This window comes from Ptychodera flava, unplaced genomic scaffold (assembly GCF_041260155.1).
Source record: "Ptychodera flava strain L36383 unplaced genomic scaffold, AS_Pfla_20210202 Scaffold_58__1_contigs__length_828623_pilon, whole genome shotgun sequence".
Taxonomy (NCBI): Eukaryota; Metazoa; Hemichordata; class Enteropneusta; family Ptychoderidae; genus Ptychodera; species Ptychodera flava.
In genome coordinates this window covers 420,088-435,784 of record NW_027248380.1, presented here as the reverse complement: position 1 = coordinate 435,784, position 15,697 = coordinate 420,088, and the positions used below count along the sequence as shown (strand labels likewise).

Genomic DNA, 15,697 nt, shown 5'->3' with positions numbered 1-15,697 from the left:
TGATGGCTATCATCAAATACTAATAAAAAAGCCATGTATCAGTTACCAGACTTTGGATTAAGCAAACGAACACGTTGAACATTTGTATTCATATATTACGGCCGACATCGCGACGCCTTTCATCGCTTACGGTACTGTACGGTCCTTTCATATCGCTGCTGAAGAGTACGGTGCTGGTCGACTGCATTACGACAGAACCACTATAAGACAAGTTTGTTGTTTACGACATTTCATGTCGATGTAGTGAATTATATCGACTAGAGAAATAAATGAGCCACAACAATCCGATTACACTATTGAAGTGGAAATACACGACATAAAATGTGCATATTTTACGATTTGTACATACATTGTACTCAGAAAGATCGTGATGCTGTTCCGTGTAAGTTGCGGACACAAAGCATATTTAGTATACTTACAAGAAAGTCAAACTTTCATGTATGACGTTGAAATAAGTTTGTCATATCTAGGCAAGCCGCTGACGAAAATACACAAGTGGACGATGTAATACCTTTGAAATATTTTATTCGTACTGCAACGAACTGTTGATGTACATTTACACAGTTTATTACAATTAATTATTTACAAAGCTGTACTCATTTAATCCGCTCACAAATTCCTTTTAGATGATAAGTTCGGCATATGGGACGCGTAAGGAAGGAAATGGAAAATCATTGAAGATGAACTGACTGTTACAACTAATACTATCCACGTTGCATAGCATTTGTGTGTAGAGATGCTGCATGCAAACTCCATGCGTGCGCTTAGCGAATTAAAATCTTTACCCGATATTGTGGTGCGCCTCATAACTTTCATGAAGTGCGAGTTTATTTTAACAACACGAAAATGTATTCACGTGCACTCCTGCCTATATTTTACACGTTATGTCGTATTTGACATTAAAATAAATATCCTTCAAATTGTAAAAAAGGATCATAGACTGCGTTTAGGCATTAGAGAATAATAGAATCCCACACCCCCAATGGGTTGGGATGGAATGTCTCACACGAGTTGGGGAATTTTCGTCTCACACGAGCCGCAGGCGAGTGTGAGAAGAAAATTCCCCAACTCGTGTGAGACATTCCATCCCAACCCATTGGGGGTGTGGGATTCTATTTCTCACGTCCCCATAAAAAACCGGAAAAAACGGGAAACAAAACATCATAAAATTTCGTATCCAAATAAACGTGTGATAAGGCCCGAATCCAATTAGTATTATTCCACAGGAAAAAATAGTTCCATCTTACAAGTAAATTAAAATCGAACACACAGAGATATTTAATCAAAAATTACTTGTTTTATTCCATTTTATATTATTGATACTCGTACAATAAGCATGCACATTAACATGTTTAACCTTTGTAACTTTTCTTAAATAATTTCTTTGGTTGCTTCAGTTGAAATTTTAAAACATTAATTGATATATGAATAAGCTTGTGTATATAAATATTGATAAAAACATTATATAATCATGAAATTCCATTTCAAATAACGGATACTTACATGTATTGCTTATATGCTTACAATAAATAAGTTAACATGTTGAATTATTTTTTGTAATGTCATTTCTGTACAGTTTAGGTAAAACGGTCAAACTAAGTTTCTGAATAAATACATCAAATTTCACTAAATTCGTATTTTTAAAACGTTTGCCAAAACTTTAAAAATGTCCTAGTTTTTTTCAACATTAATGGCGTATATATGTATATATAAGTGAACAAGTCATTACAAACACATGGAAAAAACACTCAGTTTTCTTGGCTACTCTGGCTGTCTGAATCTGAATACAATACTCGCGGTCGTTTACGCACTCGGCTTCCTTCACTTTGCACGTTCAGCGTAACACGAAATGTTCCTCCGGTAATATTGCAATCGCTGAAAATCGCAGTCGAACCTAGAATTCGCGATTTTTCTATCTTTTCCGTGTGCTTATGTTCCTTCATTTGTAGTTTCATGTAATTTGATGACGTGGCAACAGCATTACTACTACTAGGAAAGCTCGTTTGGACGACATTACCTTCATTTCGGTTTCCCTTGGTATCGCATAGAATGTGTGACATAGCGAACTGTTGTTTGTCCGATAATTTACAGTAGTTGTTGACGGACTGCACATTCTTGTGTGCACTTTTTTGCATCGTGTGTGTCGGCGGCACCATTTCATCATTTAACTTTTGAAGCATATATTTTCTAGCGCTTGTGTTCGTCAGTTTCTTGCCGAGGTCGGACAGACCACTTTCAGTTGACATGTTCTTCATAATGTTGCCGATAGTATTTGGTCCCATAGCTTGACGTTTAAACCAAGTCTTCTCTGTCGGTGATTTCGGGTTATTGTCCTTTATAGCCAAATAGAATGGTGTTTCCGGACTGTTAAAATCTCCTGGTCTCAGTGCTCTGTAATGCTTGTACAACGCTACGGGACAGCGCCCAATATCTGTAGGGTATGCGTACATTTGAGGTCTCACTGGGCGGACGTCGTTTACATTTTCACCGGTTCGCGTCTTCGTTTGATGTTCTGTGGTCATTTCAAGAAACTCTCTGCCCTCCCGATCGCGCTTGAGCTGAACATCACCCCAACACAGCGAACGATGTTCTTTAACAGCTCTCATACCGAAATGTAGCATGTTGTTCAGCCAAAGGGTGTTGATAACTGACTGTGGTGTGCACGGTCCGAGTTGTTGTGCTTCGTATAGGTGATTTATGTCATCATCGGTCAATGCGTCCGCTTTGTTCGGGAGGTTGCCTTTGCCTTGTTTTCTCAGTTCCTTCTGTTTCGCCTTCAGTTTCTCGCGGGCCATGAAGAATTCGGCGCCCAGTGTTAAAGACGACTCGTACTTCTCCCAGCGGAGATGTCTTTCGAGGCTATTAAGCATGCCACGTAAATATGAGGGTTCATATTCGGACCCATCTTCCTTGCGGACAACGCAGAGAAACCTACCGACGAGCGGATCGAGTTCGGCGGGATGATTGTCTTTGATTTCTCTATCATCATTATTTTCGATCAGAAATTGCTTAAATAGTGAGATGTGATATCGCGTTTTACGTGTCGTTTCCTTGTTCTGTTGATCAGAAACAAACCCGTCTAGCTCGGCTGGGGACAACTCCGCAAATCGACCGGATCTTCCAGCGTCGGCCGCCGACGTACCGGGCCTCTGTGTATCCATAACGGGGCCTACGTACCGGTAGTCGCTAACGAGCTGCACCGCTGAACGAGTGAATTCTTCGTCAGAATTAATGTCCTTCACGACAAACAGTCGGTAGGTTCCCAGAGGTCTATATTGGTATTTCAGCACAAAAGTTCGGTCGTCCTTAGAAAATACGTCGCCTACATTGAACATTACAGCATGTAAACAATAAACAAGGCAGCTGTCAACCTGTCGTCTGCGCCACAATGAATTATTCATAGATTTGTAGTTCCGGTTGTATATAACGCACGTTCCTATTGGTCCAATAGTGCACGGACGTATCACGAGTAGAGCATTACTGACCAATCGAAAAGCATGCCTTACAAACTAATCTGTCTCGCGCAACAATACAGAGTGTGGGAACAATTTGATCCCACACTTTTGTTCCACACTCCCAGTGGCCAGGGACGTGAGAATGCTCAATTCAATCTTTTCACATTTCAAAACAAATCGTGGAGTACAAAAAAAAAATATATGGCACACATAACAGATCTATATGAGAAAATCAAAACTGGAAACAATGCTACTTTCGTAACATTAGACATAGAGTACATTGACATACTAGTACCTCACATAATGAAACATTCGACTCAGTCAACGGGTCATTAAATCAGGAAACGTTACCAAATTATAACGACTATATGGTAGAAATTAATTTGAGAAACAACAGTTTTGAATTTAAGAATTAATTCTGACAAAGAATAGTTTAAACACTGCATTATTTGATCTCCAGCTTTACCAGAAATAGCTGATTTTACATTTCATGATACATAAGATAACAATATGAACATCCATGACAAATATGCTGAGATTCTGAGATGGAGTATTTCTTAATAAAATGCAACATTAGCTCAATGAATTCAAATCGAACATCAACAAAATGCATCCAATAGAAGTATGGCAATACAGGCATAGCATGTATGATAATAAGGCATATCTCAAAATAGGGCCATGCTAGTTTATTGTTTTCCTCGAGCTCTCATCGAAATCTTGTTTCCTGTAGGGTCTTATTCTTTGCGTTATTTATGAAAGGCAACACAATTATCGTCTACTATTTGATGCATAAACATCATTCTGGAGGTCACAGACAGCATATTTTATTGAAAACGTAGTTTGCCTAGTAAAAATACACAAACAGGCGGACAAGAACACGACCTTTTTTCCCTTTTTAGTTGAGTTTATTCGCGTCAAGCCAATTGCACATGTTATATGCCTTGGTTGCTGATCGGGTGTGAGTGGTCAATTTTCTAACTGACCTTTTGACTCTGCACCCTAGGCCCTGTACCCTTCAAACTGCAACAAAATAACACAAGAAATGTTTTTATTTTCAATCATTTATTAACTTCATGAAACATACATGACAACATTGAGTTATTTACATTACATCCATTTTTCAAACACACATTGAGCATTGCAAAAAATTACATTCTCTTTACCCTATCCCTTCCTTTTGGTGGCTTCTTATTTCCTGGGTGAGTTTTGATATGATGATCTTTCACCATACACTTCAGTCTCTCCAGATCATTTGGCATAGATGAATAACTCATCTCTGAAAGATTGAACTGATGGTGAATCACTTCAATACCCTGTTCACCCAGGAAGCCCAAACCCATATTTGTTGATTTAATTTGCCCCAAAACATGACATTCCAAACTATGTAGCTTTGGAAAGAGAGACTCATTTGGGAAATTACTCCTGTAATATTCCAGTAGTGCTCTGATGTTGATACCTGGAAAAAAATATTTTAGGCTGTAAGAGGTGCTAAGTACATTGTTTGCTTAATCTATCAAACTATGCCTCAATAGTAATCAATTATAACTCGTAGAAAATATAAATATTGAAAACAGTGTACATATTAATAAATACAATAAAAGTGAAACTATGTCTGAACTTTGAATTTTCTTTTGTATAACATACTTACCCATACGAAATCATATCTTTTAATACTTATAAATTTAATGAAGCTGAAAATTTAATATTTTTCTGGGCTGCATTGAATTTTAGTTGAGTAAGGTTACACTGTGTAAGAGACAAACAGAACTTGCAAAATAAGCAAACAATCAGTATGATTAATTCAATGGAACAAGATAAAGAACTAACGACCAACTATGGCTGTTGCAGAAAAGAAAGTATATCTATTAATTATACAACACAATTCATCATGCAGAGTCCAGGCTTTATGCCTGTGTTCTTCTGCTGTGAAACTATGTATGAACTGCCAGATAAACGAAAAAGTAAAACATGGTTAGTTGAATATTTGTAAAGAATAGACATGTGTTGACATGATAATATATTCACCAAGTGTGTCAATTTCATCTCTAGTCAACTGTCTAGAAAGTGAATATGTGTTGTGGCATGATGCAAAGAGAGCTACTTAAGGTTGAAACTTGTTCCTTATGGCCTTGGCATCATCTACCATAGCTGGTGCCACATTTGAAGTACAGTGGACTACAGTCAACAATAACATCAACATTTTATTCCTGTATGTAAAATGAGGGAAAGACATGTTTTGTTATTATTAACATTACATTAGAAAGTACATACAAAAATTAATGTACAAGTCATGTTCATAACATCATTCTGACTATCAATTCATATGTGAATGATTATAAATCAAATCATCCATCATTTCACATAGAAATAATCACAGTTTGAGATCATTTAGATGTGAAATAAGCTAAATTTAAAAAATAAATTTGAAACCGAACATCAAACATCAAATGCAGAAATTATGTAATAAGAATGAGAACCTTGCAACATTTGTCAACATGTTTCCAATAAATGACTTCCCATGGTAGGCTTGACGTGAACATGTATTTCACCAAGGGCCCTATCAAGACCTCTGACAGTGTAGCATGCATCTCTTGGTAACTTTTCTTTTATGCCTGCTGCTGCTTCTCTCTGTATGTAGGAAAAAACAGCTTTTGTGTCAATGGAGATGAAAAAAATTCAATATGGGAAAGTGAAGCTATAATGTAAAAAAATAAATGAAAGATTTTTGAGGAAAGGCAATATTAACCTTGGATTTTGCCTGAGCTCTGAGTTTCTCCTGCTTATGTGATGCCCTGGACATGGCAGCAAGTGACAGCCCACCATCATCACTATCATCGTCACTGTCATCATCAAGCAATTTCTGCTCAATATCTTTCTCCAGAGCTGTAGCCTTTGCCTCATCAGATTCTGCTTGCCTTTCCAAGTCAAGTGCTTCACGAAGCATTGACACATATTGATCAAAATGGGCTGGTTTCAGGACAGGCTCATCTATCTCAGTTTCCTTTGTTAGATCACAGAATATTTTCAAGTCTAGTTCAGCACATGCATTTTCCAGCAAGTCGAATCTTTTGTAGATTCAAAGAGTTAAATGAAGGCCTGGAATTGCAACCTACAAGAAAGACATTATTGTTAGCTTTGTGTTTCAGTACTCTAAAGCAATAAAAAGTACATATTTTGTTCCTTACAAAATTTTGCATATTGCTTAACTTACTACTGGCTCCTGATAATCCATAACTGACAGTCAAATGCTCATAGTCACCAGATAGATAAATCTGCGATATATGCGTTACCACATTTTCAATACGAAAACATTCAATTACCACAAAACTCTACATACAAGTATGGCTTTGCCTGTCCATTGTCGGCGATCTGTGCACATGAAAAAAATTCAGAGAAATAAATAAATTGATGGACCAGCTACTACGTATTTTTACCCATTGGCTTTCATAGTCAGTCGTTCGGGAAATCGAGGGCCTTGCAAAGTGTTGCAATCACAAATGATGTTACCTTTTTGTGTCTAAATACTTAACGCCCGCGCTCTACGTGTAACTAATAAGAAGAAGGGGAGTATTTGTGCGTGCTAATTTTACAACCTGCAAATCATTCCCAGCAAACGAATTGGATTGCCTTTGAGGTTAGAATGTTCACAATTTGTATGAATTTTGTACTTTTTTCCAAAAATATGGCATGTGAAAACACAGAAACAAAATTCAATTTGTAGTTCGATGCTTTTTAATTTGAACACTTCCACGATAGATAACTTTTATTCAGTGTATGTTTGTGTCTTTCGTGAAGCAATTTAGATAAAACAATTGTGGAAAAGAGGGCACATAAAGTAGCGTGCACAAGCTATCATCTAACGATTTAGATCAGTAACTTTAATCTGAAGGGAGTCGTTGGAAGACTTATGGTTGAAGGATTATAAAGTGGCACAGTGGGCAGAAACATTGAACAATTGAATGAAGCCGCCGATGTTTAATACATGTCCCTGGCTAGGGTCGATCTGAGTGACTGGTTTTAATAAAAGGTGCATGACTTATTGCAGCTCCGCTGCATTCCTTGATTCAATTGGTAGATATGTGTATGTTGCTCGAAGGCGAAAGCGTCTTGTCTAAAGGCCTTGCGAGTTTTGTCTGTTTTTGGCACATGGCACTTACTTACACTTAATGTGTATGGTATATGTAATGCAGTGCAAATACAGATTGTACGCTTGCTGCTTTATAATAATTATATTTCCCCATATACCTCACTCATGTGTCTACGTCGCAGACTAGTGATTCCCCGTGTAGCACGGATGCGACTGCTCCACGGGGAATGAGGAGTCCGCGACGCAGAGAATAGACAGTAGAGAAACAGCTTTTCTCTAATCTCTATGCGCAGACACAAGTGTGCGGAATACGGGGGGCTGGGGTGCATTACATGTTTATCACATGCAAAGACCCAGTTTTTCTTGAATAATCTTTCAGGAATGAGGTTTCACGCCAATAACTGGAAACAAACGATGGCAACTATTTAAAAAAATCATGCGATTGTGTTTTGCGGTCGTAGCTAAAGTTAAAACTGAGTTGTTCGCGCTCAGCTGTATATATCAAGGTTAAATTCAACCACGCGAAGCTGCCCTTTTTGAACGAAAAGTATTAATTTGGTACGTACTCTAAAGCAATTTGAATGAAAATTCATAATTTATTGGAATTGTAAGCGGTACGTCGTGACATTGAACAGATATGTGAAGTACGCGCGGTCCTGATAAAGACATTGTCCTTCTGTAGAGTGATTGTGGTTTGCAGTACTACATGCTTACGTCTTCTAAGGAGGTGTTATCAGGGTTCTCAAAATTTTCTGAAAAAGGCGGAAAATTTAGAAAAGTAGGCGGTTAGCTTCTGTGTGCAACCAGTTCCCTGGGCGGGGAGGTCGGGGGGGGGGGGGGGGGGTTAAGAATTTTTTTTTTAAATTTGAAGACATTGCTGAGCAATTTTATGCATTCTTATACAGTGTATGAGAGGCTATCCAAATATAAATACAGGGTGAGGGTTGCAGGGAGGGGGTTCCCCTCCCTGTGTGCAAGAAATATTTAAATTTTGAAGACATTTTGGAGTAATTTCATGCATTCTTGTACTGTATGAAAGACCATTTTAGCATAAGAGTTAAGTTTGAAGACATTCATTCTTATACAGTGTATAAAAGGCTGTTTCAACATACAAACATGTGGAGGGTTTCAGGGAGAGGGTCTCTCCCCTGTAAATGTTTAAATTGTGAAGACATTTTGGAGTAATTTAATGCATTCTTGTAATGTGTGAAACACCATTTAAGCATACTGAATAATCATTATTATAATCAATTACAACATGCATGTTTTCGTGGGATAAAGTTTAAAAAAACGTCAGAAAAAGTAAATTTGATATCACTCGGGCCTGTCATCAACTGCATTCAGTTGGCAAGGATAATAGCAAAATTTCACTAGACTGTTGTATCATATTTAGCTCATGACGAAAAAAACATTTTGAAATACATCTTAGATAGGGTTTTCACAACCTAGAAAACGATTCGCTAGAATCCTGACCAGTCTGGCTGTACAAAGTTTTTAACTGATTTAAATAAAATTAACTGAAGATGCGGTAAAATCAAATAGTTTATTCAATTCCATGAATTATAGGTGAGGGCGCCCCACACAACCAGTTTTCAAACCTATCTTTGGAGGGGGATTCGCAAAACTGTTTCACGATTTAGGAACCTAACACAATAATTCCTACTCAAATTTATAACATCAAGATTGGAATACTTTTGAAAATATCCATAAAAAATCTTTTGTTGTTCCGATTAAAGTTTTCATCGGTGAAATTTTATTTGGTAATGCAGAATTTTTTATCTTTTAATTTCGTCATGTAGATAAAGAAAGTGTAGCAATGAAGTGTTTCTTCTTTTGCGTTAAAGTCATAAGAAGGTAAATGTCGGATAAAGAACTTACTGCCACGAGTACGTACAAAACCGCCTCCAGATCTATATAAAATGGCTCTACGCTAGCCAGCTAGCTGCAGCTTTCCCGATCAACGTACACATACTGCAAAACGAAAACATGGAAAGATGCAACCCAGAGCATTGTGTTAAGTTGTTAACTACGTCAACTCTCTACTCCTCAAGCGTAAAGTGGTGGCACAGCCAACAACACTACACTCCTGACATACACGCAGGGTTTCTCATCGGCACAAGAGAACATTCACCCCAATCCTCATGAGATTGCGTCAATTCCTTGCGCTTTCTTGTATCTTTTCTACTTTATACAAACTAATAACAACGAGAAACTCGTGCCGAGACTGAAACCCACCCAAACCTTCAACTCCTGGCTCGGACGTGTTCGCTTCTCCCCGCGGAGCGAGTATTCGAACTGCAGTGGAAACTGACACAGAGTATGCTACTCATATCTAACTTATGACTGGTTACACCGTGACCTTTATTCCGTCGCTCATGCATGGATTCAAATGTACACAAGGCTTTAAAGTTGAACATTGTTTTCTATAACAATCTGTACCCACACACACTCAATTTGCCTTGGCTGATTTTATTGTGTTCACGGTTCTTACTACAATCCAGCAATGCTTTGTGGGATACTTGGGTAAGGTCGATAGCATCATTGTTCTATGCAAAAGTCGCTTTATTCAACATTTTTCTTTTCTATTTGCACAACGTGAGCGACACAAAGTGCGCTATATATATATATATATATATATATATATTGTTACGTGCAGAGAAGACGAACAAAAGGGTGAACTCAGCAGTTAACGTTTAAACAAAATTTATACGAAAATAAAACTAATTGCTAAGTCAGGGATAGAGTACAAGCTTTAAAAGTGTACAGACTACTTATCTCAGCTGGGACGGCAAAGCTCCAGTCTCAGAGTTGTAACAGTCAGTCGGATGAATGAACAGTCCTTTGGCTTGCAGGCTTGAAGCTGTACAAAGTCCACAGTATAAATCCAGCGTTGACAGTGAAGGTCTTGAAAAGTCTTGAGAATGACTACTGCTGGAGTTTAGTAACACACAAGAGACACGATCCCAAAAGTCTGACTGGAAGCTGTGCACGTCCCTTTTATAAAGGCATATAAGAACAATCTAGAACTTTTATTGACATGCTAATTACTGTTCTAAAATTATCTCCCTTACACAACTAATCAACTTTCCAGAACATTCCAAACATGACTATTGAATTCAAGGTTGTGAGTCATCAAGGGCAGTGACCTTGAGAATGTTCTAGACTAATTGAACTCAGGTCATGATGAGTGTGGGGGAATGACCTACATAACACACCCCCTCTTCAAAAAAAAGAATTTTCAAAGAAAAATCTTTCTTTTACAAATGTAATCTTGAAAAGGATTTAAGTACTCAAATTTTGTTTTACTCTAAAGTAAAGTTTCTTGAAAGTGAACAACAATAAAATTTCTTGAAAGTGAACAACAATAAACTCTAAATACGAGAGAGACAGTCTGCAATTAAATTGTCTCTGCCTTTGATATGTCTAATGTCAAGATTAAACTCCTGTAACATTAAACTCCATCTTAGCAATCTCTGATTTTTGCCTTTGAATTTCTTCAGAAAAACAAGAGGGTTGTGATCAATATGAACCACTATTGGCTGATTTGAAGAAGTAACATAAACTTCAAAATGCTGTAAAGCTAATATCAAAGATAAACACTCTTTTTCAATTGTAGAGTAGTTTCTCTGAGATTTGTTAAATTTGCGTGAAAAATAGCAAACAGGATGATCTATACCATGACTATCCTCTTGCAATAAAACAGCACCAGCAGCCGTATCACTAGCATCTACAGCTAATTTGAATGGCAAAGTGAAATCTGGTGGCAGACAACACTGGGGCACTTTGCAGTATGGCTTTAAGTGTATCAAATGCCTGTTGGCATTGCTCTGACCAAACAAACTTTACTTTCTTTTTAAGTAAGTTAGTCAAAGGCTCAGTAATTGTGGAGAAATTTGGACAGAATTTTCTGTAGTAACCAGCCATACCGAGAAAGCGCATCAGTTGTCGTTTGCAGTTTGGTATGGGAAAACTTGAAATGGCACTGATTTTGGCATCAACAGGTTTTACCTCACCCTGTCCTACAGTATGTCCGAGGTAAGTTACCCTTGCCCATACAAACTCAGATTTGGCAAGGTTGACAGTCAACATTGCTTTACTCAGTCTCTCAAAGAACTTCCGCATGAGCTTGATGTGTTCCTCCCAGGTGTCACTATACAGGACGACGTCGTCAACGTAAGCTGCACACCCGTCTAGCCCGGATATGACGTCGTTGATCATCCGTTGGAACGTTGCCGGAGAGTTCTTCATTCCGAATGGCATCACCTTGTACTGGAACAATCCGTCTGGTGTAACAAAGGCGGATATTTCACGAGCACGATCCGTCAGAGGGACTTGCCAAATCCCTTCAGTAGGTCAAATTTCGTCACATACTTGGCTTTTCCCACTCGGTCGATGCAGTCATCAATCCTCGGGATTGGGAAAGTGTCTGTCTTTGTTAAAGTGTTGACCTTCCTAAAGTCCGTGCACATACGATAACTGTGATCTGATTGGGAACAAGTATGCACGGCGAACTCCAGTTACTTTTACTGGGTTCAATAAAGTCATTGTCCAGCAGGTATTTGACTTCTTCCTGGAGATATTTCGCTTTTGTTGGATTCAGTCTGTATGGATGCTGTTTTACAGGCTTACTGTCCCCAACATCAACGTCGTGATAGATGACGTTTGTCCTCGTTGGAACATCTTGAAACAGGTGTTTATATTCGTGGAGCAGTTCTTTCACCTGTTGTTGTTGTTCTGGCTGGAGGTGTGCCAACTTTGTAGACTCCAGCTTCTCCAGGATTTCTGAGTTCTGAAGCTTGACCGAGCCCAGCTTTGAGTTTAGAGTATTTCACTCAAGTCAGTTTCAGTATCACTATCTTCATAATGGTTTGAACTGACTGCACTGACAGGCTGAGTTATAGTAGGATTATCCCTATCAAATATGGCTTAAGCATATTTATGTGACATAGCTGTTTTTGTTTTCGCCTATAAGGTGTTTTTTGATGTAATTTAAATCGCTCAATTTCTTATCAATTAGATATGGCCCAACGTAACGAGCATGGAGTGGTTTGCCAGGAACCGAAAGTAGAACAAGAACTTTTTGACCTGGTTCAAACTTTCGTTTTGAGGTGTTTTAATTGTATTTGGTTTTCATGGACTACTGAGATGACTCGAGGTTTTCTCTGGCTAATTCACATGCTTTAGAGAGTTTCGTATGAAAATCTGACACATACTTTAAAATATTCAGACAATCATCATCATCTGATAGGAATTTCTCTTTAAAGAGCTTAAGTGGGCCACGGACTGTATGTCCAAATACAAGCTCAAATGGGCTAAAACCAGGAGACTACTTGAGTTGACTCTCTAACAGCAAAGAGCAGAAAATGAATTCCTTTATCCCACTGCTTCTCAGTGTCAAAACAGTAGGTCCTAATCATATTTTTCAAAGTTTGATGAAATCGCTCAAGAGCACCCTGACTTTCTGGATGATAGGCGGATGACCTGTACTGTTTAATGCTTAACTGATCCATTACTTGTTGAAAAATACCAGACATAAAGTTGGAGCCTTGATCGGACTGGACACATTTAGGGAGGCCAAATAAAGTGAAAAATTTGACTAAAGCTCTCACTATAGTCTTTGTCTTTATGTTTCTCAGTGGTATGGCTTCTGGGAACCGAGTTGATGTACACATAATTGTCAACATGTACTCATTTCCTGATCTTGTTTTTGGTAGGGGCCCAACACAGTCTATTAGAATCCTACTAAATGGTTCTTGAAATGCAGGAATTGGCTGTAAAGGGGCCTTTGGAATGGTCTGATTTGGCTTTCCTACCATTTGACATGTGTGACAAGTTTTACAGAAATGTGCTACATCCTGCCTGAGATTAGGCCAATAAAAGTGACTGAGAATTTTATGATAAGTTTTCCTGACTCCTAAGTGACCAGCCCAGGGGGTTTCATGGGCCAGGCGCAATATTTCAGCACGGTAGGGCTTTGGAACACAATTTGATGTTTTATAGCCCAATCGTCATCAACCAAAACATCTGGAGGTCTCCATTTACGCATGAGAATACCAGACTTTGTATAATAGGAAACAGAGCTATCTGAAGTTTTACCTTCATCATCTACCCTGTCAAACAAAGACAAAATATCTGGGTCTTTGTGTTGTTCTGCAATGAGATTTGATCTAGAAAATGTCTGACTTTGGTCAGCAGAAGTTTTACTGGAAGTTTCAAATCCACGAGGGATAACGGAATGATCCGTGTCAAACACCTGACTGAGAAAGGTGTCATTTAAGTCAACATCTGTGACATTATTTTTGAGAGTATTTTGATTCTCGGAAGTTTTCTTTGACATGGCTCGAGTAATGGCACATGAAGGAAATAAATCGGGTATCTCTTGTTCAATTGGCTCGGATCCTGATCTAAACTAGGATTATCAGTCACAAGTGGATTAGTAATGACCTTGTCCCCAGCAAGGTCGTTTCCAAGAAGAAGGTGAATCCCTTCAAAAGGCAAAAAAGGCCTAATACCTAAAGCCACAGGTCCAGAAACAAAGTCCGAAGACAAATAGACATTATGGAGAGGAACAGGAATGTAGTCATTACAATCTGTCCCCTAAATAAGAACTTTAGAACCTGAAAATGACTTTTCAGAAAACGACAGGGTATCTGCCAACAAAAGAGACTGGGAAGCCCCAGTATCTCTTAAAATTTGACAGGGGTAGCGGAAGAAAAATCACTAGAAAGTGATATAAAACCATCATGAATAAATGGTTCGAAAATACCCATAATGCTATCTTGAGAAGAATTGACCTTGACCTCATTAATTGGGGATAAGAGGGATTTAACCTCAGAAAATGTGTTGCACACATTATTAGACTCTAATTGAGTTGATGAAGAAATAAAGCCGGTGGGCTTAGATCCACTTTGACCACTTTGACCTTCACGTTTTCTTTTCAATTTGAAACAATCTGACATTAAATGGCCGTCTTTCTTACAATAATTACAAGAGAAGTGTACCGAACTGTTTGTCAGAAGGAGATTGAGACTTGGGATCTGATGATGTGGAAGTGTTACTTGAATTTTGTGAACTGTTTTCATTTGATTTCCTACTCTCCTTTGAAAAATTCTTGGATGAAAAGGAGGAGTTAAATTTACCTGCATTGTTTCTGTAGGAAAAGGACTGGGATGGTTTGCTGAGAAATGAAGATTTGTGAGTCAATGAGTAATCATCGGCCAAACGTGCAGCAACCTCCAATGTATCTGCCTTTTGTTCATTGATAAACGTCTTGATGTCACTCCGAATGCACCTCTTAAATTCCTCAATCAAAACAAGTTGTCGTAATTTGTCATAATTCTGACTGACCTTTTCAGAAGAACACCAACGATCAAACAGTTGTTCTTTTGTTCGAGCAAATTCAACATAAGTTTGATCCTTCACCTTCTCACAATCCCTAAATTTCTGACGGTAAGCTTCAGGCACCAACTCATAGCCCTTGAGAATTAATTCCTTCACAGAATCATAATCTGAAGCCTGCTCTACTGACAATTGAATGTAAATTCTCTGGCTTTACCCACCAAAGCACTCTGCAAAAGCATAGACCAGGACTCCTTAGGCCAATTCAGACTCTGAGCAATTTTCTCAAAATGAAGGAAATATTTATCAACATCCTTTTCTTGGAAAGGGGGAACTAACCTGAAATGCTTAGTGATGTCAAAACCGTGTGAAGGGAAGGATTTTCCTGACTGTCCAAGCTCTAAACGTTTCATTTCTAATCTTTCCTGCCTATCTTTCTCTCTCTGTCTTTCTTCCATTTCTAACTGCATTTGTATTTTTTCTTTTTCTATTTGTAATTCTAGTTTCTTGATCTCCAAATTTGTCTGCATTTCTAATTCTAATTTTCTGAGTTCAGAGGTAGACTCGGGCTCATAATCTTTCAGGGTGGATTCCTCAAATTGGCCTAAATCAACTAGATGTTTGGCAATACGGTACTGTATTTCCCTCTTGCGCATAGATCTTTTGACTTCTACTTTAAGGAAATTGGCCAGTGTTATGAGGTCGTATTTTCTGAGGGAATCAAATGTGTCCTGATCAAGGTCATCCATTTCCTCTGGTTTAAATTCCGCCATGATTAAATTTCGCTGAGTTCACAGTATACAGTAGTTTTAAAAGG

General features: G+C 38.3%; 1 protein-coding gene across 1 annotated transcript; it reads right to left on the bottom strand.

The window, feature by feature from the left end:
* Positions 1-1,748: 1,748 nt before the first annotated feature.
* Positions 1,749-3,161, bottom strand: LOC139128533 (uncharacterized protein KIAA1958 homolog). Its single transcript, XM_070694298.1, has one exon. The coding sequence runs from the start codon at positions 3,159-3,161 to the stop codon at positions 1,749-1,751; it is 1,413 nt and encodes a 470-aa protein (XP_070550399.1).
* Between the last annotated feature and the right edge of the window lie 12,536 nt (positions 3,162-15,697).

Bases quoted from the DNA above. Each gene is read 5' to 3' on its own strand.
- LOC139128533 (XM_070694298.1), bottom strand. From the start codon at position 3,161: ATGGATACACAGAGGCCCGGTACGTCGGCGGCCGACGCTGGAAGATCC.